Source organism: Caretta caretta, chromosome 1 (genome assembly GCF_965140235.1).
Source record: "Caretta caretta isolate rCarCar2 chromosome 1, rCarCar1.hap1, whole genome shotgun sequence".
Taxonomy (NCBI): Eukaryota; Metazoa; Chordata; order Testudines; family Cheloniidae; genus Caretta; species Caretta caretta.
In genome coordinates, this window is record NC_134206.1 from 279,272,090 (window position 1) to 279,299,980 (window position 27,891).

Sequence of the window (27,891 nt, forward strand, 5' to 3'; positions counted from 1 at the left end):
AGAGTGGGAAATGGAAATTCTATAAGGAAAGGAATGGGCTAATCTGCCATTTGATCTAGGGTATAATGGATATATTACTGGGACAACGGAAGATGGCAAAAACATTTTGGGAGGGCTTACTGAAGGGTTTTAGGGTAACGTACGAAGGTTCTAGAATTTACATTTTGGTCCATATCCTTAACCACTTGAGATGTTTCATGCAGTTTGTTGAGGATGTCACATTTAGGGGTGAAACCATCCTGTATAATTGTCCTGACATGTTTCAGTCTTAAGATCTCTAATGTTAGCTCTGATCTCTTTAACCTTGACATATGGGCCTGAGTTGGTTTTTGGCAGGTATCTGTGTGAGTTAGCAGCTGAAATTGAGGCTAACAGCATCTGTTGTGGTGCATCCTGGGAAAAGGGATTAAAAATCAACAGAAATTAGAGGTGGCGGTTTCCTAATGCCACAGTAGTTGAAGATTTAGGGTCATGCCTTTATCCTCAGATTAAGCATCAATCCATCATCCTGTGCTGATGTAAAATGAGTATACAGGAGCACTCTGTCTCTTGGTGCAATGTTAGATGATTTCCTGGTGTAAAGGCTTGTATAAGTGTGTAGGCCTACTCTGGTTTTGGGGCTAGAAAGGCCTGTTTACGGTCTTGTACAGTTAGGACATTAAGTGTTATGAACAATGAACCTTTTTGGGGAAGTCAGTGATGGTAGAAGAAATACTATCCCTTTTAAATCACTGCCATGACCTATTGCCCTGAGAGATTACTTTGCTTAAATTCAGTTCAACAAGATTGTGGCCTTTTTGGTCATTTTAAAAATATTTTTTGTCTATCTTCATTGTTTCCTGCCCTTCGCAAATATAAAATGTGCAAAGTTGGAAGGTTAATACAATTTTTTTTAACCTATAATTTATCATGCATACAACATTAATGATGTTATCCTGTAGAGTCTGGGATTTAAGTCATAGCTCTAGGATTACAAGCCAAAAATAATGAATTCTATAACATCTGGATAAAACTTCCAGTAGGGAAAAAAAAAAGAAAAAGAAAAAAGAACCATACTAAGCACGCTGACATTCTGGCATTGCGACCACAGCACCAGCCCTCTTCCTTTAAATACCGGCACATGGGAAACCCCCACAATCCCGGAGAGCAATCTGCAGATGAGAGAAAAATAGTGTGTTACTTTATTAAATTCTTCTTCTCTTAAAGTAAATCATCTATTGAGAAAGACAAACAGTAGTTGGAGCATAGGAGCAGCGCTGTGTAACTGTTATTCCTATCCAATAATAGAAAGCATATTAGTGTTATGAAAAAAGATATTTTCTCAACAACAGATGTTTTTGCTTTAGGCTCCATTTTTGAAATCTTCACATTTTCCAAAACTATTCCTCCAAGACCGAACCAAGTGAATTCTCTGCAAAGTCTTTCTTTCTTTCTTTCTTTCTTTCTTTCTTTCTTTCTTTCTTTCTTTCTTTCAACACATTGACAATCATCCCAAGATGCTGAGCTGGCAGCCCATCAATGTAACAGGACGTATGTATCACTTACTGCTGTTTTCTTTTACAGTAAACAATTTTTAAATGGTATTTTGGCAAGTCATTACCGAATGTGTGCTTGTTTACTAAGTGCTGACGGCCTGTTTTGTTGTTAGCCATTATGTTTGTTTTCCAGAAAGGACCAGCTGCAAAGGCTTTTGCTGCTTCTTCAAAACACCAGAGCATTTACATCACAGACTGCGACTGAGTTTGGTTCAGTCTCTTTAACGTTTCAAGTGACAACAATGCTCCTAAATTAATGCTTAATCCTAATGCAACACTGGGACAGCTAAACTGGCAACATTATGAATACTACCTGTGTGTACGAAAAATTCTGCTAGGTTTTCTTTAAAAAACACTTTGATGTCAGCTGACTGTTTAAATCATTCTGAATGTGATTTTAATACTTAAAAATGAAAACAAGTTGGATAGGATCTTGGCATTTCCATTTAGAAAGATGGCTCTAAAATATTTTAAGATTAATCAAGAAGAAGAGGTTAAAAAGAGGCCAGTGGAAATACAATAGTCTTCAGATTTATAAAAAGTTACATGCATTCAAAGAATGGGATACAAACCTGCATGCAGAACTCTTTTCAAAGACCTAGCAGACAGAAAAAGGAGACCAAAATTGAGAAAGGATAAAAAGACTCCAGACCAATGGACTAACAGTGGAAGCTCTAAGAATTAGAGAATGTGGCTAGCGAAGGGCAACCAGGAGAAGAAAAAGAGAAGCTCCCTAAAATATTAAGATGATGTTTCGGGAAAAAAGACCAACAGAAGTCTTTGGCCTACAAGGTATGTCTACACTGCATCTAGGAATTGTGATTCCCAGCAGAGGAAGACAGACTTGTGCCAGCTCTGCTGGAACTAGCATGCTAAAAATAGCAGTGTAGACACTGTGGCGCTGGGGGCAGCTCAGGCTAAGATGGCAGGTGGGCTTGGACTCGTGGTTAGCCTGAGCCCCCAGTGATGCTGCAATATTCACACAAAGAAAAGGAGTACTTGTGGCACCTTAGAGACTAACCAATTTATTTGAGCATGAGCTTTCGTGAGCTACAGCTCACTTCATCGGATGCAAGCTATTCACACAGCTATTTTTAGCATGCTAGCTCAAGCAGAGCTGGCACTAGTCTGTTTACTTGGGCTGGGAATCACACCTCGTAATTCCAGTGTAGATATATCCAATGGAGTCCTATGTACAATAAAGGAGGAGAGAATAGTAGGTTTATGTTTAAGATAATTTATCTGATCTCTAGTCATAATCTTTATTTGCAGTCCTGTTCACAGTGGTCCTAATCTCAGGATAACAGCAAAGGTGTAATCTGTTGTGACATATATTTCCCTGTATTTTTGTCACTACTGAGTGCAGAATGTATCACATCGATCCTCACTCAAATTCTGCTTTTTGTGAATTACTTTAAGTGAAGGGGACTGTAAATGTGTGATTTTATATGGAGGTAAAATTAGGATGTGCTTTTATGACTGTATTAATTTTAAAATTAGTCACTATACCCAATATCCTAATTAGCTTTACAGAAGCATGGTATAGTGAATAAAGCACCTAACTCTGAATCAGGAGATCAAGGCTCCACTCCCAGCTGTGTCACAGAACTGACTGAGTGGCTTGGGTTAAGCCATTCAACCAAAGAAACTTAACAAGATTTGAGGACTGTGGTGGATAATCAGCTGAACATGAGCTTCCAGTGTGATGTTGTGGCTGAAAGGGCTAATGCAATCCTTGGCTGCATAAACAGGGGAATCTCGAGTAGGAGTAGAGAGGTTATTTTATGTCTGTATTTGGCATGTGCAACTGCTGCTGAAAGAGTGTCCAGGTCTGGCGTCCACAAGTCAAGAAGGATGTGGATAAATTGGAAACGGTTCAGAGAAGAGTCATGAGAATGATATAAGGATTAGAAAACCTGTCATATTGTAGATTCAAGGAGCTCAGTCTATTTAGCATAACAAAAGAGAAGGTATGGGGTGACTGATTACAGTCTGTAAATACCTTTATGGGGAACAAATATTTAATAAGGGGCTCTTCAGTCTAGCTGAGAATGGTAGAACACGATCCAATAGCTATAAATTAAAATTCAGACTGGAAATAAGGCGTACATTTTTTAACAGTGAGAGAAATTAACCATTGGAACAATTTACCAAGAGTTGTGGTAGATTCTTCATCACTGACAATTTTTAAACTGTTTGGATGTTTTTCTGAAAGATCTGCTCAAAGAATTATTTTGGGGAAGTGCTATGACCTGAGTTATATAGGAGGTCAGACTAGATTATCACAATAGTCCCTTCTGGCCTTGGAATGTATGAATCTATAATACAGAGATAGTAATATTATTAACCTATCACACAAAAGTGCTCTGAGACTTAATCCATTAATGTACATATCGTGCTTTGAAACTGTCTGATGGATTATGTCATAAAAATAGGAAGAATAACTACCATACCATGAAAATCTATGAACACGGGTGTCTTAGGTAGATATTAAGTTAGGCTCCAGAATAGAATGGAACTGCATGCTGTTTATGTGGGTAAAATTGGGAATTATCCTGAAGTTCAGTACCTTGTGGAAAGGTTTGCTTGGTTACTGGACTGACTGAATTTACCATGACAAAATGAAGGTTCATATATGAGACTATGTCTTTAGAATCCCAGAAAGTATTCACAAAAACAGTTTCAAGACAATATTGTATATAAAATAATTCAGGTCAGTGTAATCACTGCTGTAACTATTGGCTACGTCAGAGAAAAATTTGGCAGATTATTTATGCTAAAGTGATAGTTAATAAGATTCTGTGAAATACATTTATGCAAAGAAAACTGTTACGGTTTTATTGTTTGGTATGCAGTAATAAGACTCTCTATAAATGCATGCATTATAAATATTTTAAACAAAAATTAGCAAGCTCTGAAAAGAAATTGCAGGTTTTAATCATGGAAGTTTTATTTTCTCCTCTACTCTGAGAGTGTCTTCTCATTATCCCACTCCAGAGTCACCCATCACCCATACAAGTTAAAAATGCTACAATCTGAGCTAGGCTAACATTTATCTACTGCACCACTGATAAATTAATCTAAACCATTTCTATTTTCCCTGAACAAAATAATTAGTAAAAGTGCTGTCATCCACTCATGATACGGAAACAAGCAGTGAGGAAAAATAATGCTCTAACACTGTACTTTCTTCTAGCTCTCCCAATATGATTTATTTTGGCAGTATATTTAGAATGTAAGCTACTTGGGGCAGGTTTTAAGTATCTTAACCCATGTCTTGTATACTCCCACGCATACTGTGGGTGTTTAAAACAACAATTCAGCAGATAGATAAGCCTGTATTAAGCAGCTATTTTTATGAGCCACATTTTTAAAACCTGGACACCATTTTTGTGCCTGCCATTATTTGTAGGCACTAGTAACATTACACAATGTCTAATTACCTGATTGCTCACAGGTGAGATTTCTAACCAGCATTATTTTTACCCTTAAAACTGTAGGAGGTAGAAGGGAGACTGAGTTGATTCATATTTAAAAGTCATGTTTACAGTTATTTTAAAAAGACATATTGGGTTTCTTTTAAATATTTTGCAGTGAAATGTCCTTTACAATGAGGATAATTATAGTTTGAATCAGTATGTCTGGTCTCTAAGAAAAAACAAGTTTGGATCTCAGAAACTTCTTTAACAGAATCCTGAATTGGGAGTTCAATAAATATTGATATATAAACCCTGAAAATGTTCAGGAATACTTTGTGGATACATTATGAAAGATTGTATAGCAAATCATTGTACAGCATATAATTGTGAAAGAGCCAGTCTATTGTATATGAAGCAACTAACAAGACATCTTACAATTCATTAAAGGAATGTGGATCACGCAGAACTCCTCTCTCTATACAACTTCACACAAAGTGAGTAATTCTAGGTAATGGGATGAAGCACTGAATAAAAGCTGAAGTGGAGTGTAGACCTATTCACTGTTAATGAAACAGATATATCCTGACATGTAGGCTAATAACTTACAAAGATCCCACAGCACACGTGTAGCAGAAGGAATAGCAAGAAAGAGCATACCAAAAGGAGCTGCTGTCAAAAGAGCTAATGTCTCACAGTCAGGCTCAATTCTGTTATATTCAGGTTTATCGGCTCTTCATAGGCCACTGTGTACTTCTAATACCACTCAATATACAGAGGAAAGGCTCATATGAGGTATAACAGAACTGAAGCAATGCCTTCTCACAACATGAGCACAAGGTTCCCAATTCTGTAAGGTATCTGAACACATGCTTTAAATCCCACTGATTTTAATGGTCCCTACATATGTGCCTAATACTGAACAGAACAATTTGGTAAATCATGACCTAAGCAAATATTAAGGGATGTTCGACTGGTTCCAAGATGCATGTCCCTATTCTCCATGTGTTACAGACAGTGCAATATGCAGAAGACACATATCAGATGTAAATGAGCTAACATCCAGATCAATGGTCCAACAACACAAATCAAGGCATTGATTATGCAAAAATGCACAATGCCAGACCAGGTAAAGCATTCTGATGTACCGTGATGAAAACAACCCCTTCTTATAGCCAAAGAGCATAAGTCCTACTTCTAAACCCAGACAAAATGGAGGTAACATTGGTGTGTTTATGGAGTACTATTTTAAAAGCAATTATTTGATTTAATTATTTCTCCATTCTGTTTATTTCTATAGGCTAGCTAGTTACCACACACAAGGAGAAAAACTATTATCAACTGAACACGGAAAAAAGTCTTTAAGAGTTTTGTAAGAATTAATTTTTTTTGAAGTACGTTGAATTATGTGTTTCCATCTCTTCTGGGAAACCAACTACTAGTTACGTACTTTAATATTATTGCATCTGGATTATTTCATAATGCATTAATTTTTTCATGAAGGTTGTGTGTTTACTGTTATCTGATCTTGATTTTGTAATTTCAGTTTTATGGTCTTTTAGAGGCTAACAATCTGTTTTCAACTACTATTCTGTAAGGTTTTGCAGAGAGTTTTTAACTCCAACTACTCTGCCTACATTTTGGAATGTCCATTTTATATTCTATGTCAGCTTCATTTGTAGTTGATGGAATTCTTTTCCTTTACTTAACTGTTCCCAATGGGGAAAAGGGAAGATGCAAGTGGATGCTGGATTTATAGAAAATGTCACTGATGATTCGATTAAGCAAGACATATTATCCAGAATTTTTTTTTTTTTTTTGGATTTTTGTCAACTACCCCCACCCTCATAATAAATTTTAATTCTTTCAGCATGTTGTAATGAGGGAAAAGAGCTTCACACTCCACCTTGTCAACCACTCCATTCCACTGCATAGGTCCCCCATGCTGATTTGTTTGGTCAGCATTTCATGGCTAAACAAGAGTTGTATAACTAACTAAAACAAATATGTGTGGATAGAAAATAGTGCAACTTATAATCACGTGGCCAGGGTGTGGAACACTAAACATACCCTGCTTCTTTTGGTGCTTATAGAAAAAAAAATATTTGGCAGTATATGTAAGAGCAAAGGATTTTTTTAGTTTGGGAAGTCCTGAGTAACCTTTTCTTGTATTTGTTATTCCATTCATATATGTGGAATAGGCCACAGAAAAATGTTTAAAGAGGATGGGTACCAATGTTGTCAATTTTACCCAGTTCAGTGTATTGTTTGGATCAACGTATAGGAAAACAGTGGGCCTCACTCTTCTGTGTTCTATGCTATACCTGGTATAGAATTTTATACTATGCAGAGTGAGTGTAAAATACTACACTTATAGTCTGGTAACATTTTAAATTAACGTTGCACATGCATAAATGACTCCAAAAGGTGCAAAGCAGTGAAGGATCAAGGCCACTATATTTTACTCCTTTAGCAGAGAAAGTTCCACAGTGTATCTTGTTTATTGCCTGATCCAGTGTTTTTGAAGACTCGTTTGCATTTATTAAAATGTTTTCTTTCTTTTTAGTTCCCAGTGATTCTCAAGTGTTATGCATAGAAACATATTCACAAGTTTTCCTCTGCAACTTCTGAAACAGAATGGTTAATTACTAAGCAAATAGTCCCTAATGCAGTCAATTTTTTTTACAAAACTTTTCTTACAGACTCATTCTAATTTATTTAACACTAAACATTACTCACTATAGCAAACACAATTCATACTGGGTGGCAAGGCAATGACTATCCAAATCACCAACGGTTTATTTTAAAGAGTACAAATCCAATTTCTTGTTTTACTGTTTTCAGTAACATGTAGATGATTTATAAATTCTGGTTTGGAACACTATTCTTTTTCTTCAGATCTATGACAGATAGTCAACACAAATCAGTTATTACACTATGCAACGTACTATAAACATAGAGGATACTGGTTTCATTCAAATTGCTGATGCCCTTTCTCTTCTCATCCTATTGTTAAGGCATTAAGCTATTCCAATACATACATAACTAAAAATAGATGGAGGTGAACTGTGATTTATTTTCTAGTGACTGAGTCCATCAGTTTGTATATAGTATGTGGCAAACAGAAGGCAGAAATAACCTTTTAATGTACAGACCGAACTGCCAACTCTACTCAGGATTGCATTTTGTTTCAGAAATTATACTCTCCAAAGGAAAACAACTGTCATTTATATCATTTTTAACCTTTACCTTGGCTGAGGCAATTTGTTACTGAAGTGTTGTGAAATAGCAGTCTCTTAAAGTGTTTCAGCATGAGTATAACTTGAAGAGAAAGAAAGCTCATTCTAATTTAGCACTGACATAACTATAATATTACTAAACCCAGAGATTGTATAGTCTGGAAGCATTTTAATAGCTTTGAAAGTGACACTGACACTTTAAACTTGGCTTTCTTACCAAGATTGCCATTGAAAGTAATACAATAGAAATCTGATTCTAAATTGGATTTATCTTTCTCCATTTTTGCTACTTGTTTTTATACTGGTCTTGCTATAATAGAGTTAGTGTTGTTGATTCCTCTTGGTACTATCTAGTTCACATGGACCAACATGGTGACATCATCTAGTGTGTTCTGTATGCTTATGAGCATCTTTCCCCTATCATTACTTAAGAAACAGCATTTGGTGAAACTGAATGGCTGCTGTAACTTTATAAATATACAATGCAACAAATATCAACCAACATGCAACGCTACTTTTATGGAATATTGTTTAACGTATGTTGTGTGCATTGTTATTCCTGAAAAGTGGCATTTTAAAAAACTATTTTGATGTTATACCTACATTACAAAACCCACATCTCATGCAAATTTTTTTCTTTTGATATTCAAGCTCCAGAGCTCCTGTCCATTTCATTCCAGTGTCTCAGTTTTCACCAATTCCTTCTACCCCAAATTCTCCATTTGTACTTCCCAATGTATTTATTGAGTCTAAATTCCTAACTTACTCTTCTTCTTCAGTCTAGGACACAGTGTAGAAGCTGGAAACATAAAAACTCTTGGACCAGATTCTTTAAGTTCATGGAAAAAATGGTTACCCCACCTTTTTGTAAATGTTGTTCTTCAAGATGTGCTGCTCATGTCCCTTCCATTCTAGCTGTGCGTGTGCCCACATGTGAGGCCGTTGGAGACTTTTGCCTTAGTGGTACCCACCAGGGCCGGCTGTGGCACCCTCTGAAGTGCCGCGCTCCTGGCATGGTATATCAGGTGCTGCTGGCCCTGCGTGCCCTGTCGGTTCCTTCTTGCCGACAACTCTGACAGCAGGGCAGGAGAGTGGGTAATGGAATGGACATGAGCAACACATCTCAAAGAACAACAATTACAAAAAGGTGGGGTAACCGTTTTTTCTTCTTTGAGTGCTTGCTCACGTTGATTCCACTGTAGCTGACTCACAAGCAGAATCCATGGTGGCGGGTTCAGAGTTCACAGTCTTGCAGATTCGAGTACTGCTCTGCCGAAACCAGCATCAGCCTGAGCCTCTGGGTCAGCACATAGTGTGAAGCAAAGGTGTGGATGGACAACCAGGTCTTGGCGCGGCAAATTTCCTGGATCGGCACCCGAGCAAGGAAGACTGCTGATGATGCTTGTGCTCTAGTTGAATGAGCCATCACAATCACTGGCGGGGGCACCTTCGCCAGCTCATAGCAGTAGCGGATGCAGGCTGTGATCCAGGACGAGATTCTCTGGGTAGACACTGGGCAACCCTTCATCCTGTCAGTGACTGCAACAAACGATTGTGTAGACTTACGGAACAGCTTTGTTCTCTCTATGTAGAAGGCCAGTGCCTGCCCAACATCCAGGGTACACAGCCAGCTTTCCTCATCTGTAGCATGAGGCTTCGGGCAGAAGACAGGAAGATATATCCCGACCAGTATGGAACTGGGAAACGATCTTGGGCAGAAAGGCTGGGTGCAGACGCAGCTGTACCTTGTCCTTATAGAAGACCATATAAGGGGACACCCTATTGGCTGAGGTTATAGCGACCAAAAAGGAAACCTTCCAGGAGAGAAGCAGAAGGGAACAGGAAGGCAGGGGCTCAAAGGAGGGACCACGTGAGCCTGGACTGCACAAGGTTCAGGTCCCAAACATGTGTTTAAAGGTGCTCCAGAACTTTAAGGAACCATGCTATCATGGGATGGGTGAAGACCGACCTGCTGTGAAACAGGGAATGGAAAGCCGAGATGGCCACCAGGTGCACCATGACTGAGGACAGCAACGAGGCGAGATGAAAAGGTGCTGCTGATGCGATCCACCAGGACATTCTTGGCTCCGGGCAGGTGCGCGGCCACCAAATGAATGGCATGTTGCACACAAAAGTCCCAGAGGCTAAGAGCTTCCCCACAAAGGGCCAAAGACCTGGAGCCGCCCTGCCTGTTGATGTAGTACATTGCGGCAGTATTGTCCATCAGGACCTGCACCACCTTGCCTTTCAGGTGTGGGAAGAAAGCCTGACACGCCAGGCAAACAACTCTGAGCTCCTTGACATTGATATGAAGGGACAGGTTGTGTTGCAGCCAATGGCCCTGGGTGTTGAGCTTGCACAGATGGGCTCCCCAGCCCAGGTCTGATGCGTCTGAGACCAAGGTGAGCAAGGGTGAGGGAATCATGAAAGGGACTCCCTGCAGCACCAACCTGGTATCCCACCACCAGTCCAGAGACGAGAGGCCATGGCTCAGCACCGTGACCACTGGGTCCTATCGGTGCCTGCTGGGAATGTAGACCGAGGCCAGCCACACTTGCAGGGGCCTCAGACAAAGCCGGGCATGACTTACCACGTAGTACACGTGGCCATGTGGCCCAACAGTCGCAGGCACGTGTGGGCCATGGTGAGCGGTTGGTTCTGTATGTGGTCAATCGACTCCGACATTGCTTGAAAGCGTGCTTCCAGCAGGAAGGCCCTGGCTTGCATGGAGTTGAGAACTGCTCCGATGAACTCTATGCTTTGAACTGGCGTTAACGTGGATTTTTCTGTGTTTATTAGGAGACCCAAATTGCTGCAGGTGGAGTGCACCAGATCGATGCTCCTCTGGATCTGCTCCAGAGACTTGCCCTTGATGAGCCAATCATCGAGATACGGGAAGATCTGGACCCCTTGAGGCCTCAGGTAAGCCGCTACCAGCATTACACATTTTCTGAACACCCTGGGGGTCGAGAACAAGCCAAAGGGGAAGCTGTAAACTGGAAGTGGCACCCTGCCACTATAAAGTGTAGGGATTGTCTGTGCCCTGGGAAGACTGAGACATGAAAGTAAGTGTCTTTTAAGTCAAGAGCGGCGTACCAGTCCCCCGGATCCAGAGAAGGGATGATGGAGGCCAGTGATACCATGCCGAACTTCGACTTCATGAGAGTCTTCTTGTGGCCCTGCAGGTCCAGAATGGGTCTGAGCACCATTTTTGCCTTCGGGATTATGAAGTAGCGGGAGTAGAATCCTTTTCCTTGCATATTCCGAGGAGCCTCCTTCATGGCCCTCAGATTGAGGAGGTTCTCAACCTCCTGAATGAGGAGCTGCTCGTGAGATGGGTTCCTGAAGAGGGATGGGGAAAGGGGATAGGTGGGAAGAGGGGCGGTCAAAAATGCAGGGGATAGTCCCGAGCCACTATGTCCAGGACCCAATGGTCCGCGATAACCTGCGACCAGGCCGAGCGGTAAGGGAAAAGGCGGTCGAGGAAAGGGTGGGATGGATCTGGGTAGTTGGCTAGTGTGTTGCTCCTCAAAATGAGCACTTCTGGCCCCCCTGGTATTTCGCCGGGCCAATCTGTGCAGGAGATTGGGATGACTAAGGGTGGTGGTGGTTCCACTCTGTGTCCCTTTTCCTCGTAGGCCCCTGCAGAGGCTGCCACTGCCTAGGTGGTGGAGGGGGCCAGAATGGCTGCCTGGACGACTGAAGTGTGTGCATCTTCAGGGAGCAGAGGATTGCCCTCGTGCTCCTTTAGGCCGTGCAGACCCGCATCCGTTTGGTTGGAGAACCGGCCAACCCCAACAAATGGAATGTCCTGGATGGAGGCCTGCATCTCCTGGGACAGGCCGGCGGTTTGGAGCCAGGAACCGTGCCACATGACTACTGCCAAGGCGACCACTTGGACAGCTGAATTGGCTGTGTCCCAGGCCATCTGGAGGGAAGACAGGGCCGCTGGGGTCCTGTCATCCACCAGGGTCACAAACTCCTGGGCCACCTCCTGGGACATGGAGTCCTTCAACTTGGGGAGAGAGTCCCACAAGTTAAAATTGTAGTGACCCAGGAGGGCCTGATGGTTCGCCACCCAAAACTGGAGGCTGGACATAGCATAAATCTTTCAACTGAACAAATCGTCTCTTCACCTGGATTTGTTCTTCGGGGTAAAACTAGTGGGCCCCTGTTTGTCCCATTCATTAGCCCCCAACACAACCAACAACCCCGGTGGAAGATAGGTGGATAAGTACTCAAACCCTTTTGTGGGAATGAAGTATTACTTTTCTGCCCTTTTTGAGGTTGGGGGGGGAGCGGTGGGAGAATGGGGTTTGCCAGATGGTTTTGGCAATATTCAAGACCCCTTCGTATACCGGAAGCACGAGCCGGGCTGGGGCAGACATGGACAGCACATTAATTAATGTGTCCACCTGTTCCTCCATCTCCTCGGCCTTGAGGCCCAAGTTAGCTGCCACCCTGTGGAGCAGTGCCTGATGCTCATGGAAATCGTTCAGTGGGCTAGCCCTAAAAGGCTCTGCCACTGCCTCGTCTGGGGAGGAGGATGATGGTGGATGACCGAGGAGGTCCAGAGGTGTCCTCACCTGCCAGGGAGGGTGGCCTTGGGGTGGGTACCGGCTTCACACCCAAGGCGGTTACTAGGATGCCCTGCACCAGGGCCAGTACTGCAGGTACTGGGGGTGCGCCTGTGGTCTGTCTGACGCAGCAACTGAGGGCTGGCGAGAGTGGGTTACAAGCATGACGGGAACGCCCCATGCATTCCAATATGGCCACTGGGTCAGCCACTGGCTCTTCTGCTAGGCCAGTACTGATGCTGCTGACTCACCCTTTGGAGCCCAATCACATTGTCTGGGTGAGGGGCTGAATTGTGCCTCCAAGCCCAAGAAGTCATCCCCCTCCAGCTACTGGGGCAGGGCTGTGGAGTCTTAGCAACAGCAACCAACAGTGGGACGAAGACATCGGCCTAGGCCCTTTACCGCTCCCTGGAGTTGGTGGTGTGTCCTTACAGGGGAAGGAACTCCCCACGGCCGAGCCCTTAAGCTGTCTGGAGTGGGTGTGAGGACCGAGTGGGGTCCTTTGCCCAGAGCCCCTTGGTTGGGCTTGGCTGGTGCCATCTTCTTAGTCTTCTTCTTCGGCACCAGTGACGGGGATCAGTGCTGGGAGAACCCCGGAGCTGGAGATGCACTATGCACTGAAGTTGAAGTGCTGGGTTCCGGTTTGGGACGTGCTGCCTCCGCAGCTGGGAGCAGGGCAGCCTTCATCAGGAGGGCCCTGAGACATATGTCGTGCTCTCTTTGTGGAGAGTAGGGCATGTACGGGGGCAAAGTCCCCACTGGGACACTACCTAAACACTTAAAGGGTACTTAACAACTATCTAACAATGATTAAGACAATGTACAGGTAGGTAAAGCACAAAGCTAAACTAGATGAGAAACCACTAACCACTTCAGAGTAACAGCCGTGTTAGTCTGTATTCACAAAAAGAAAAGGAGTACAAATCCAGGTTTCCCCCCCCCCACCCCTTCCTCAGACGTTCTTGTTAAACCCTGGATTTGTGCTGGAAATGGCCCACCTTGATTATCATACACACTGTAAGGAGAGTGATCACTTTAGATAAGCTATTACCAACAGGTGAGTGGGTTTGTGTGTGTGTGTGTGGGGGGGGGGATAAAACCTGGATTTGTGCTGGAAATGGCCCACCTTGATTATCATACACATTGTAAGGAGAGTGATCACTTTAGATAAGCTATTACCAACAGGAGAGTGGGTTTGTGGGGGGGGGGTGAAGGGGAGGGGAGAAAACCTGGATTTGTGCTGGAAATGGCCCACCTTGATTATCATACACATTGTAAGGAGAGTGATCACTTTAGATAAGCTATTACCAACCGGAGAGTGGGTTTGTTGGGAGGGGGTGGGAGGGGGAGAAAACCTGGATTCGTGCTGGAAATGGTCCACCTTGATTATCATACACATTGTAAGGAGAGTGATCACTTTACATAACCTATTACCAGCAGGAGAGTGGGGTGGGGGGAGAGAAAACCTTTTGTAGTGATAAACACCCATTTTTTCATGATTTGTGTGTATAAAAACAAACATCTTCTGTACTTTCCACAGTATGCATCCGATGAAGTGAGCTGTAGCTCACGAAAGCTTACGCTCAAATAAATTGGTTAGTCTCTAAGGTGCCACAAGTACTCCTTTTCTTTTCACGAACCACTTGCGAAGCAAGGGAAGAGGTGCTCCGACTGACCACCATGGGCATTAAGAAGGAACTGAGAGGGCGCAGGGCCAGTGGCACCTGATACACTGTGCAATGAGTGCGACACTCCAGAGGTGCCACAGCCAGCCCTATGGGTACCAGTAAGGCAAAAGTCTCCGATGGTCACACACATGGGCAAAAGCACACCTACAATGGAATCGACATGAGCAAGCACTCGAAGAAGAACTATACAAATTGACGTCAGCTGAGTTTCTAGCACCTTAGTGGTTATTTGTAACAATGTTGGGTATATGATTTTCAGATAGAATGTGATTTTTTTGAGTTAACAATGTCCCTTTAAACAACAAGAATCCAAATACTGGCCTTATTTTTGAGGCACCAAATAGAACTCTAATTATTAGCCAGTGTCTCCTCCACCATCCACATTAGCACGCACGGAGTCTATCTAAACCTCTGGCCTTATTTATAAACTAAAAAGTCACAGTGAAATAATAAATTAAGTTATGGTGTGAAATTCTGATCAAAGACAAAGAAAATTGCTATTGTACTTGTTGACCAAACTATGTGCTGGGTCTGGATATTAAAACAGAAAGTCCTACAAAAAGATAATTAGGTATTGTTTTGTTTTTGTCAAAAGCCAGTGAAGACTGACTTAGAGTTGCAGTCATCTTGCAAGACAGAGCTCCCTACCATTGTTTATATATTATTTTGAGATGAAGTGGGTGGGAGGGGAGGGACAGGTGGGGAGATACCTTTCAAAGGATTCGTTGAAACGGATGTTTTCATTTCCTCACATTCAAAGTGTACAGAACCTTGAGATCACTTATTAATTTTGTTTACACTTCAATTGCATTTTTCTACTATACAAATTCAATGTACATGAGCATTTACAATCTCTTTCTTTGGCCACAAAAATAATGAAGTGCAAATAAAAGAAAAAGGAAAAGAAAAAAAAAAAGAAAAAGAAGCAGCAGCAGCAGCAAGAATATTTTAAGACTCCATTTCTAACCATTTCTGGCCAGCTATAAAATACCCCAAGGCAAAAATAAAATAAGTTGAAAGCCTGCAGAAAACACAACAACTGACTGAAGATCAGATACAGCTGTCAGTGTGAGGTAATTGTACAAGGACTGCCAAGCACATCGAAAAAGCTCCGTATTAATCACATACTTATTGGCAGGGATGGCTTTGGGATTCTGGCCAAAGTCACACAGTGAAGAGTAACACGATATAGCACCTAACGCTTGTACACAGCTGAATCCACAAAGCTGGCACTAAGATCTGCTCATCAGCTATTTAATTACAAAGACCAATACCTGGGAGGTAACCACCATAAAAATCATTTTAAAGCTTGGGTGGTTCATGATATATTTAGTGGTTAAGATAAAACCAGCCGTAACAGATGGGGTAAAAATAAACAAATCTATTCCCTGATTCCTATTTTGTTAAAGTTGTTAGAAAAACAGCAAAAGTGTACAACAATTTCATTTCTATCATGTAACAAACTACGTGATTTAAAGAGTCTTGAGATCGTTTCCTTCTGTGTAGCCTGAGCTTTGCTTTCTTTGAAGAAATATGGTCAGCATTCCTAGAAGTATATGATTAAAATACCCTATAGAAACAGCAGCATGAGTCATATGACAATTGAACATAGTATTCTTTTGTTTCCCTTTCCCCTCCCTCATTCCTTTTTCTCTTTCCTTCTGTCTTGTTCTTGCTACTTAGATTCTTTTTGATATTTCTGATTAAAATATTTTCCATATACAAAATGAATTTTGTCCCTGAAACTCGATATCAGTAATACATGACGTCTTTATATATATATATTTATATATATATAATATTGAAAATGAGATAAAAACACTAAAGAAAGTGCTAAGTGAAGGTGTGCTAACACAAAATCAACAGTTTTTATTATATATATATATATATATGTTACAATAAGGTCTATAGGCCCCAATTAAGATTGGGACCCTGTTGCCCTAGGCTCTGTACAAACACAATCCTGAAATATAGTCCCTGACTCAGAAGTTTACAATCCAAATACACAAGACAGAAAAAAGGTGGGAGGGGAAACAAAGTCAATGAAAGATGAAGTGATTTGCCCAAGGTCATACAGAGGTCAATGACAGCCAGGGTGGGGGCGGGGGAGGGGGGAGGAGAGAAGTGGGTATAGAAACCTGGTCTGGGAGTTATGAGGTTTTGGTTTAAATCTTATCTCTGCCATAGGCTTTATGTGTGACGTTGGGCAAGTTACAACTTTTCCCCATGTACAGCATGATGTGCTGTGAGGTTTAACTCATTAACATATGTAAATATTTTGAGAAGAAAATCACTTTATAAATTAAAAATATTTTTCAAAAACATTTTATTACACTGTAATGAGGTCAGATAAAATTGTGTAGCATACTCAAACTTTTATATATTTTTATGACAGTTTCTGTTTTTGTATTCTTTATTTCCAACTTATTTTGCAGTTAAGAAACTTACTCTGTCCATTCTTTATGAGAATGGGGATTTGGCACAATATGTACTTGGTGTCCAGCTTTTTCTTTTTCTCTTTTTTTTTTTTAAGTAGGGAAAATCTTTGTCATTGACTCTTGTTGAAGCTATTGATTTGTTTGTCCTTGACCGTTCTCTCTTTACTTTTTACTGCCTGATTTGCAATTTCAGGTTTCAGAGTATAATGCTGTCTTTACTAGTGAATGTTTTTGCATTCAAGACATTTGTAAATAGACTAGCATTTAATACATCTTCGTATGAGTGAGGCTTTTTTAATACTCGGTATATTGTGGCTATGTCAGAACTAATAGTTGTAGGTGTTTCCAGTTAATGTTAAGAAAGAGTACAGTTGTTGGAGTTATAACAGTGTGCGCCAGGATTAGGAAGTGTTGGTATTAGGAAATTATTACTAATCAGATTTTACCTAAGATTAAGTCACAGTTCTAAAAGATTTTTTTTATATACTTTTAGCAAAGATTTGAGTTCTCACTTTATTAATCTCTCTTATTACAAATATTTAATCCCTTTTCCTTTTGGTAACACTTCCCATATTTGTTCATTGGCTGACAACTCTGATTTATTACACTGCTTGGTCTGAAGATTAAAGCAATGAGTAAGTGTTGTCTCTGTTCACCTCTGCACCTGGGGAACTAGAATATGCAGCATAGTATGATCCATTTTGACAGTGTTGCATATGTGAGACACAAATCAAATTTCTTCTCCAGTAATATTGGGTGATAAATAGAGATTTAAGAATGCTTGTTGACTGATGCAATGCTTGCTGGTGAGGTAGCAAGTTTCGTTGGTTAGGGCACTGGAATGGGAGTCAGAATCTATTTTTCTAAGCTATCTGTTGATATATCTATCAAGCCCCAGCCACTGAAGGTTTCTAGGTAACAGTTCTGTGCTTCAGCTGTAGACTAGCACCATTACAACAATGATATTTTTTTGCTAAATCTCTACAATTGCTTAAAATGTAAAGTAACTTATGTCAAACATTTACATTCAATACAAATATTTTTTAAAATCTGGAATACTATGATTTGAAGAAAACATTTACAAATTATCATTTGAATATACAGTCATCCAACAGGCAGAATACCATTTAACTCAACTATTTCTCCTTAATTTTAACAAAAGAGCACAGTCACATTGTCTTGGCTTGTAGTTCAAATTCTGTAACAAGCCATTTGTCTTGTCTGTAAAGACAAGCTCTGCATTTTCAGCTGGATATGGGATTCTTCTTCACTTACTTCCTAAACACTTATGCAGTGCAGCTGTGTTGCCATTAACCAGAGGTGCATCTAAATCAGAGATGGATGAATTTCAAGTTCAGAAATGACCCCTGTACACTAGGACAGATCCTGCTGTTTTTATTGTGACAGAACTCCTACTGAAGAAGGCAATTGCCTTTTTCTGGGGGGTGTCAGGGTGGGGTGGTAATATGTTTCTGGTAGCGCTCACAATTGGCTGGGTTTTATACAAATAAAGAAAGTATTGTCCCTGCCTGAAAAATATACACTAAAACAGACAAACATGTGAAAGATAGGGGAAAGAGGTACAACAAAAGTAGTGTTCAGTGTAATGAATGACCATATTTATAAAACACCTTTTTCTCATAAATAATATTAGATGTATATTATTATCTCCAGTTTCTCATCAATTCTGCTATTATTAGTTGGCAAATTTTCCATCTCTATCGTAAAATAGATCTTCAGAAACAAATAGGGGAAATTTTTTTAGATTTGGTGCTAGTATAAAAACTACAAATATTTTGTTTGTTTTTCTCTGGTCAAATATGATAAAATATTTATTTGGCTGGTTTGGGATAATAAGAATGTAAAATAATAGGGATAAAAACTGAATTTAAGACATGTTCAGACAACTAAAATCTGTTTTAAAAACGGTAAGACAATAATTTGATTAAACATTTTTCTTATTTCCAAAATATAGTACATTAACACTGACCTACTGTAAAAAAATTTCTATATTGAGCATGTGCAATTAATCATTTTTATAATATTTAAGGTTTCCACAAAGATTCATATAGTAGTTATAATTCTTTACTACTGCTACAGGCATTAGTTCAAAAATCATATACACTGTGCTTTTGACAAACCCAACGGCTATCAGAGTGCACATATTCTGTTTCTTAGGCAGGTCCAGGGAGGATTTACAAACTCTTAGTGTAATAAAAAGATACAGTGACAGTTTGCCTGAACAATACTGTGTAAAATACTAGTCTCAAGACAGAAAAATTACCTTGATCATAAAATAATGCCAGTCTCTGTAACCTTCCTGTCCCCATATGATATATTTCATTACAATTGACCTCAAACCCAGCTGTTATTTTAATATATATGTTGAGTATTTTTCTTCTGTGCTGTGTAATTTTTGTTTCTTCTGAATATTTTGACTTCTAATTTAGAATCTTTGTAATTGTTTACTTAATTTTCAGTCAGCATTCTCAGACTGAGCAGTTATGATTCTTACAATATCTGTTTCATTCCAGAGAATGGATTGTTAAAGAATTCTTTTGAGGTTCTTTCAGGAGAGCACAAACTGTTTGTCTGACATTGCTGGATGCGCTTAGCATAGAACAAAGAGTTGTGAACAGATAATGTTCTTAGGTTATTAGCTGAACTGGCGTAGAAGAATGGGACATGACAGGTAGTGATCCATTTTCATTTCTGTACATATCTAAGGCTGTAGCCTTTTTGGTCCTTCAATATTTTTCTTTGGTAATGATCTACATTTTTCTTTGCGTACGATCTGAAATCTTTTCTAACTCTTGTAGATGTGTGAGAATGCTGACCTATACATTATTTGTTTGAAAATTGGTTGCTGTAGCATAGTTTTTCTGTGGGCTTTGTGTACATCCTTCACTAAACGTCCCTGCCTTTTGAACACACTTACAGGTCATCCTGATAAACAAATGACTTGTTACCGATGAAGCGTGAAAAGAGACTGGTGCACAAGTATACCAAAAAAAAAACAAAACAAAAAACCCCAACAAAAACCCCACCACCACCAACTTGAATCTGACTGAGGCAAAGTAAAGAATGGTAGAAATACTTTACTGGACCAATGAAATTACCTGTTTCAGGTAGTATAGAGCCCTGTGAATCCAGACTACCAGATGAAGTGAGCTGTAGCTCACAAAAGCTTATGCTCAAATAAATTGGTTAGTCTCTAAGGTGCCACAAGTACTCCTTTTCTTTTTACCTTAACATAGAATTTTAGTCTAATGTATCTCAATGTGATTTATTATTATTACGTGTATTACCACAGTATCTAGGAACTCCAATCATGGACCAAGACCCCCTTGTGCTTGGCAGTATACAAACACAGTGTGATGGTCCCTTCTCCAAAGAGCTTACAATCTAGCAATAAGACAAGAGACAACAGATGGATATAGACAGATGGGGGGAGCACAAGGAAACAATGAGACAATATAGGTCAACACAAAAGGCTGTGGTCTCAGCCCACCAGCAGCCTAACTGTTGTCACATTTTTAATAGGCAGTATACCAAAGGAGAGTTTTGAGGAGGGATTTGAAGGAGGATAATGAGATAGCTGTGGATGTTTATGGCAAGCCTTCCCAAGCATCAGGAGCAGCATGGGAGAAAGCATGAAGGTATATGTTTGAAAATGTACTAAGTGGGCAATGGAGGCTGGCATTGGAGTCTACCTCTAGATACTAAATGAGAAATAATTGGTAAAGTGGGTATACATTATGACGGCCCTTGAAAGTGAAGTCGCTTGTGGAGGGATACAGAAAGGGGTGTCATGGTCAAAGTGTCCAGCTGAGAAAATGAGCTTTGCAGCAGCATTCTGAATGGATCTGAGCGGGGCAAGACTGCATTTATCAAGGCCCGAGAAAAGGATATTGCTGTAATTGAGACATGAGCTAAAAGACTAGACAAGGACTGGAAAGGTTGTATCTTAGAGAGGTTATGCAAAAAAAAAAAAAAAAAATGGCAAGATTTACATGTAGCCTAGATATGAGAACCTGTTTTTTATTGAGAGTTGAAGGTGTCACCGAAATTCCAGGTCTGAGTGACAGAACAGGTGGTGTTCACAGAAAGGAGATAGGAAAGAGGGTTTGGGAGATTAAGAGCTCTGTTTAGTTATGTTGATCTTGAGCTTGTGGCTAGACATCCACCAGGAAATGTCAGAGAGACAGGCCAAGATTTTAATTTCTACGGGAGACAGGTCTGGAGTGGAGAGGTAGATATGTGAACCAATAGCATACAGATAATAGTTGAATTTGAAGATGGTATAGGATGGAATTGGAGAGGAACTACAGACAGCAATTGTAAAAACGACATTAAATGAGTTTACAGCTGAAAGGGAGAAGGGGCAGTAATTGGAGAGGCAAGAGGGGTCAAGGGTGGGGGCTTTTAAAAAGAGAGAGCTTACAGCATGCTTGTATTGTGAGGGGGGGGGGAAGCCAGAGGACAGTAAGAGATTAATGACAAGAGTATGGGGGGGGTCAGAGTGGATGAGAGGGAGATCAGGAGTTGGGATGGGATGGGATGGGGTTACTGGGGTAGATAGAGAGGTTAGAAGAGGAGAGCAGATGAGAAACTTCTGAGGCTAAAGAGGACAGAGCTGGTTGTGGGGGGAGAGGAAGGTAAGGCTAGATGAGGAGAGGAGGAAGGTCATGTTGTGTTTTGTCAGTTATATCTCCTTTGCTGATGAGATTAACCAAATTCATACTAGATTGACTGCTTTTATAATAGCAGGTCCATGTTAGAGTAGGCACAAATGCACCATCTTCTCTGGTAGCGTTTTGGTCATTGTCACTCTCTGATGTTCTAGAAGTATGGGGTGAGCTTTAGGCTGGCAAAACCTATTAGGGGATACATAGTCCATTATTGATGCAGGTTGTCAACACATCTCTTTGGAAGGGAAAAGTACCACAATCTTTCAAATAATACAAGAAACCAACTCTTCACATTGAAGGTCTTGCTAATTAACTGCCCTGCCCCTAACACTGTGTGTTAGGAAGACTATTGAGAAGGTTGTGGAAAGACAGATCTGCCATTATCTCAAATGCCAAGAAAGAAGCAAAAACAAGGGAGTACTGAGTGCAGGACCTATTTTGGACAGAACTGGGGTGAGTCTTGTTTATGTATCTGAAACCTAGATTCTGTGGCGAACTGCATACTACATTGGAAACACAAGCAGACAGGCAAGATAAGGAGTAAAAATTTCAAAAGTGCCCAAGTGACTTAAGAGCCCCATTGTGATCTCTAGGCACTGAAAAGTCTAAGCCCCATTGACTTCCAATGAGACTTAGGCTCTTGAGAGAAAATGAAACTTAGGCTTCTAAGTCATTTGGGAACTTCTGAAAATTTTATCCAAGACATGACAAATTATTTCTATGACCATTTTATTTAGTTATGTCATTGGAACTATGCTAGTCTTGTTGGTCAAAAATCTCTTTTCTGTAAAAAACCAAGCCAAGATATCCAAGGTAGTTGCCTTTGAAACTATTCAGAAGTTGTTTTGTTTATGTCTGTGAACCTGGGTGAAGCAGATGGACCTGTGTACAAGTAACTCAAGTCTTTCCTTTTGAAGAGGTTCCCAGGAATGGTATTGGGCAGTTGTGCAATTGTTCTGTGATCATATGTACAAACATACATATAACCCAAACTGGAATTTCTTATCCAGCCTTACATCCAGTAAGACACAGTGCATAACTAAGTCTTCAGGTGTGGTTTAATTTTTAAGTATTAGTGAGATTTACAAACAAGCCAAGTTTAAAGAAAATTAGTGTAGAAGTTTTATCATGAATGTTTAAAGCTGAACAGTCTGGAGTATGAGATAGTTCCAAGTTTAAGATTAAATCCAATGGTGCTACAATGATTTACACCAGCTGAGTATCTGCAACCACAGAAATAGTGAAATTAAGGTTGCTCCATCTTTTTCATCCATTTAAATAACTTTCATTTATATTAAGTGAAATTACAGCAAACCTATATCAAATAGAGTTAAACTTGGATCAAAATGAAAAAGTAGTTAAATATTTATTCTGTAGCCATGAAATCCTAGATATTGCATATTATAAAGGGATACCAGAACTTTGTGTGCTGTTGGTCCTAAACTAAAAACAATGTACTACCATGCTTTTAAAATTGTATAGTCTATCCTATCAGAAGATATGAATGCAAAACTGTGTGCGAGATTTGGTTATGCAAAGTACTTCTTCACATACATGCTTTTTCCCAGGCTAGGAAAATGAACTCCCAGAACAATTTTAAGTAAATGTAAAAAGTTATTTAAAATGGCTACACAACATATACTACAATTGTTTCATAAATCATTTTTATGGTGCTTCCTCACTGTTTGCTGCTAAACAAAGAATCAGCCTTTCATTTAATCTTTTTTTTTTTCACTGAAGTAGTTTCAACAGAAAATATCTTACTTCATTCTTAGGTTGAAAGATGTTTGGGACAGTCTGTCTTTGTGTGTCTGCCTGTTCGTGCATACACGATGCCGGATACATTCTGGACACTACTGAAAGACAAATAACCAGACCTGGTTTTGCCTAACGTTCACGGCATCTGGCAACAGGCCAAATCCTAGTTCTAAGGCTCTGCAGAAAAGGGAGGAACCACTTAAACTGTCACTCTCCCTAGCAACAGCTACAGATTTTAAATTTCAAACAGGTTCTTTGAGTCTGTAGTGTGTTCATCTGAAAAATCTCAAACTATATGTATCCTTTTACTGAAAAAAGTTTATATGAAAATAGATCCCCCCCCCACCCCAATGATTTAAACAGTTGGCATCTTCTTAATCATTTCCAATATTCAACGTAGGCACCGTATGAGTCATCATTTATTGTGGAAACACTGGCTTTCACCAGATATACTCCCTTCCATACTTGACAGAAAGATTTACAAATACAGATTAAACCCAAGATTTGAAATCCTTTTTGTTCTGTTCATTATGAAAAAATAAAATAAAAAAAATACTTAATTTTAAACTGGTCACTTCATGAGGGAGATTGTTGGAGAGTAACAACATTGTCTGTGAAATTTAACAAGACAATGATTTTTAAATGTTCCAAAATATTTCAGATACATTTTGATTAAAAATATCTGTATTTTTTTTTTACAGTCACGTATTAGGTTTCTCACAAATTCAATGAAATATCGCAAATGTGCCCCATGCGGCAATATCGAGAGATGGTCTGGAAAGAAAATCAGGCTCTTTGATCTTTTGCTTGGAATAGTTTTCATGTGTTGCCATGGTCTCAATGATGGCTATTTTAAGACAGTGACCACGTAATATTTTTGAAAATGTAAGCAGATATTTGTAATGTTTAAAAGGCAGCCAAGCAAAATACAAGGCTCCAATCCTATAATACTTCTACAGCAATGATTAATCCTTCTACATTTCAGCAGAATGCAATGGTAAACAGCCATAATGTGCCTGTAGTGTGTTCATCTAAGGTGCCACTCAGTATTGGGGTCCTTTTTGTTCCCTGCATTCAATTTATTTAACACCTTTTTTATTTAAATTACACAAATGTATTGAAAAGCTTAAAATAAAGTATGCCTTCTTTTGCATCCTTTTCATTTTCTTTAATTATGTTTACAAGCTTTTAAAAGTTAGAAGTTAACAAGCGGAGCCAAATTTTATATTTACCTGGATTACGAGTCTCAAGGCTCTTGTTCTTTTGCAGAAAGTTTGTTGCATACATAATCAGTAAATGTGCACTCATTCAGACATGGACTATGCCCATAATTATATGAGATCTGTGCTGCGGCTTTATTTACTCTTTCTGAATGTCTCTCAAAATAAAGAAAAGGTACTCTTCAGAACTTCTAGTAAGCCTTTAAAATTCATCAGTCTGGCATGTATGCCTTTGTTACTAAACTACTATAGACAAATTGCCTCATCTTTCAAACCCTTACTATCAGGACAGTTTTTATTACCTTGAGTAGTCACGCTATTATCAGCAGAGGATTTACGTCCCATTCAAATCTATGGGACTACTCACAATACTACATCTGGAAGTGAGATTTTAGGACAAACCCTCTGCAACCAAACTATGAAATAATTATGAATAATTGCTTCTTTAGCAATATATAGTGTAGTTGTAGCCATGTCAGTCCCAGGATATTAGAGACAAGATAGATAACGGTCCCTTACAATATGAACTAACTACTTATGCTAAACAATCTGTTCCACCTTGCATTTTCCTGTAATGCTGGGAGTTCCTTTCTGAGACCTGAAGAAGAGCTCTGTGTGGCTCAAAAGCTTGTCTCTCTCACCAACAGAAGTTGGTCCAAAAATAGGTATGATCTCATCCACCTTGTCTCTTTAGCGATGGCAGTTTTGGTGCATCTGCTCTCACAATAATGGACATTGTATTTGAGAACTCCAACTCTCTTTTTGACCAACCAGTAAACTTTGTATTTTTGACAGGTAGGCAAAGGGGAGTCCCTTACAATTATATTTAATTCACATTTCCCTTCTTTTATTCACCTCTCTTAGGTCATAATCAAGTGCCCACTGTCCGGCCCATTTACTTCAAGACACATGGCAGTGAGGGGTAGGAAGGCTCCTCAAAAGCCTCAGATCCAAAACTGATGCAAAATTGATTCAGGGAGGTTATTTCAGCCTAATTACCAATAGGAAACAGAAATTTTCCTGATAAATTGCCTTAATGACTTATAAATAGTAAAATCCTACTAAAGAGTAGTCACTGTATATTCTCAGAGTAAGTGACTCAATCACATTCCAAATTTAGTTTTGGAAACAGAGGCAGTATCTAAAAATATTAAAACAATACACTTTGCCAGCAACTGCTGTGCGATCAGGTGAATCTAGAGCACATAGAATCTATAACAGTGAAGGAAAACCCCAAGGGAATCAATTATTCTAATCACTAAGTACATTTATCTGGAGAGAAATCTCTGTATAAATGACCAATTCTACTTAAATGAGGAAGCCAAAGGAAGATTATTTCAAGAGTTGTCAAAATATTTCTTCCGATGGACATGGATATGCCAATGGCTGCTCCTGTGAGTCAGCAAGGACATGTGATATGCTCATGTGATGCTGGACTCCATCTTGTGCCGGTAACTTTCCACAAAACTGAGGCTGTGGCTTTGTTTGAAACAGAAAAATTTCTAGGCGCATGGAAAAGGGTATAAAAGACGCCTGGAATGACACCATTTTGCCTCTTTCCTGCTCTGCTTCTCTGGACTTACAACTAAAAGGAACATATTCAAACTATGGACTGAGGACCTTCCAATCTTTTGGAAGTTACCAAAGACTTTACAAGCCAGCAGCTTATTCCATCGCTGCTGCAAACTTGATATAAGAATACTGCAATGATTGTATGTATATGATCTTAACTATTTTAACTCTCTTCTTCTTTTCTCTTATAAATAAACATTTATATTTTATTTAAAGGATTGGCAGCAGTGTGATTATTGGATAAGATCTGAGTTAAATACTGATCTGACTATGTGGCTGATCTCTTGAGATCAGAAGAACCCTTTGTTTGATGAAACTGGTTTTCAATAGGGCTGTCGATTAATTGCGGTTAACTCACGTGCAGGTAATTAAAAAAGTTAATCGTGATTAAAAAATTAATTGCGATTAATTGCAGTTTTAAATCACACTGTTAAACAATAGAATACCAATTGAAATGTATTAAATATTTTGGATGGTTTTTCTTCATTTTCAGATATATTGTATTCTGTGTTGTAATTGAAATCAAAGTGTATATTATTTATTACAAATATTTGCACTGTAAAAGTGATAAAAGAAATAGTATTTTTCAATTCGCTTCGTAGAAGTACTGTAATGCAATCTCTTGGTCGTGAAAGTGCAATGTACAAATGTAGATTTTTTTTGTTACATAACTGCACTCAAAAACAGAACAATGTAAAACTTCAGAGCCTACAAGTCCACTCACTCCTACTTCTTGTTCAGACAATCACTGAAACAAACAAGTTTGTTTACATTTACAGGAGATAATGCTACCCTCTTCTTATTTACAATGTTACCAGAAGGTGAGAACAGGCATTTGCATGACACTTTTGCAGCCGACACTGCAAGTTATTTACAGGCCAGAAATGCTAAACATCCATATGTCCCTTCATGCTTCAGCAACCATTCCAGAAGACACGCTTCCATGCTGATGACACTTCTTAAAAAATAATGTGTTAATTAAATATGTGACTGAACTCCTTGGGGGAGAATTGTATGTCCCCTGCTCTATTTTACCCACATTCTGCCATATATTTCATGTTATAGCAGTCTCGGATGATGACCCAGCACATGTTGTTCATTTTAAGAACACTTTCACAGCAGATTTGACCAAATTCAAAGAAGGTATCAATGTGAGATTTCTAAGGATAGATACCACACTCAACTCAAGGTTTAAGAATCTGAACTGCTTTCCAAAATCGGAAAGGGACGAGGTGTGGAGAATGCTTTCAGATGTCGTAAGAGCAACACGCCGATGCGGAAACTACAGAAACAGAACCACCAAAAAAGAAAATCAACCTTCTGTTGGTGGCACCTGACTCAGATGATGAAAACGAACATGTGTCGGTCTGCTCTGCTTTGGATCTTTATCGAGCAGAACCCGTCATTAGCATGGATGCACATCTTCTGGAATGGTGGTTGAAGCATGAAGGGACATATGAATCTTTAGTGCATCTGGCACGTAAATATCTTGCGATGCCGGCTACAACAGTGCTATGCAAATGCCTGTTCTCTCTTTCAGGTGACATTGTAAACAAACCATGGGCAGCATTATCTCCTGCAAATTGTAACAAAACTTGTTTGTCTGAGCGATTGGCTGAAGCAGGACTGAGTGGACTTGTAGGTTCCAAAGTTTTACATTGTTTTTATTTTAGAATGCAGTTATTTTTTGTACATAATTCTACATTTGTAAGTTCAACTTTCATGATAAAGAGATTGCACTACAGTACTTGTATTAG

At 39.6% G+C, this 27,891-nt stretch overlaps 1 protein-coding gene across 3 annotated transcripts in view; it reads right to left on the reverse strand.

The window, feature by feature from the left end:
- Positions 1 to 27,891, reverse strand: part of METTL25 (methyltransferase like 25) — a 100,614-nt gene that overhangs the window by 26,947 nt on the left and 45,776 nt on the right. For all 3 annotated transcript variants that reach the window (XM_048835677.2, XM_048835676.2, XM_048835678.2), the window contains one exon: positions 1,057 to 1,151. In XM_048835677.2, the coding sequence (XP_048691634.1) occupies positions 1,057 to 1,151 (95 nt within the window). The remainder of the gene's footprint in view (positions 1 to 1,056; positions 1,152 to 27,891) is intronic.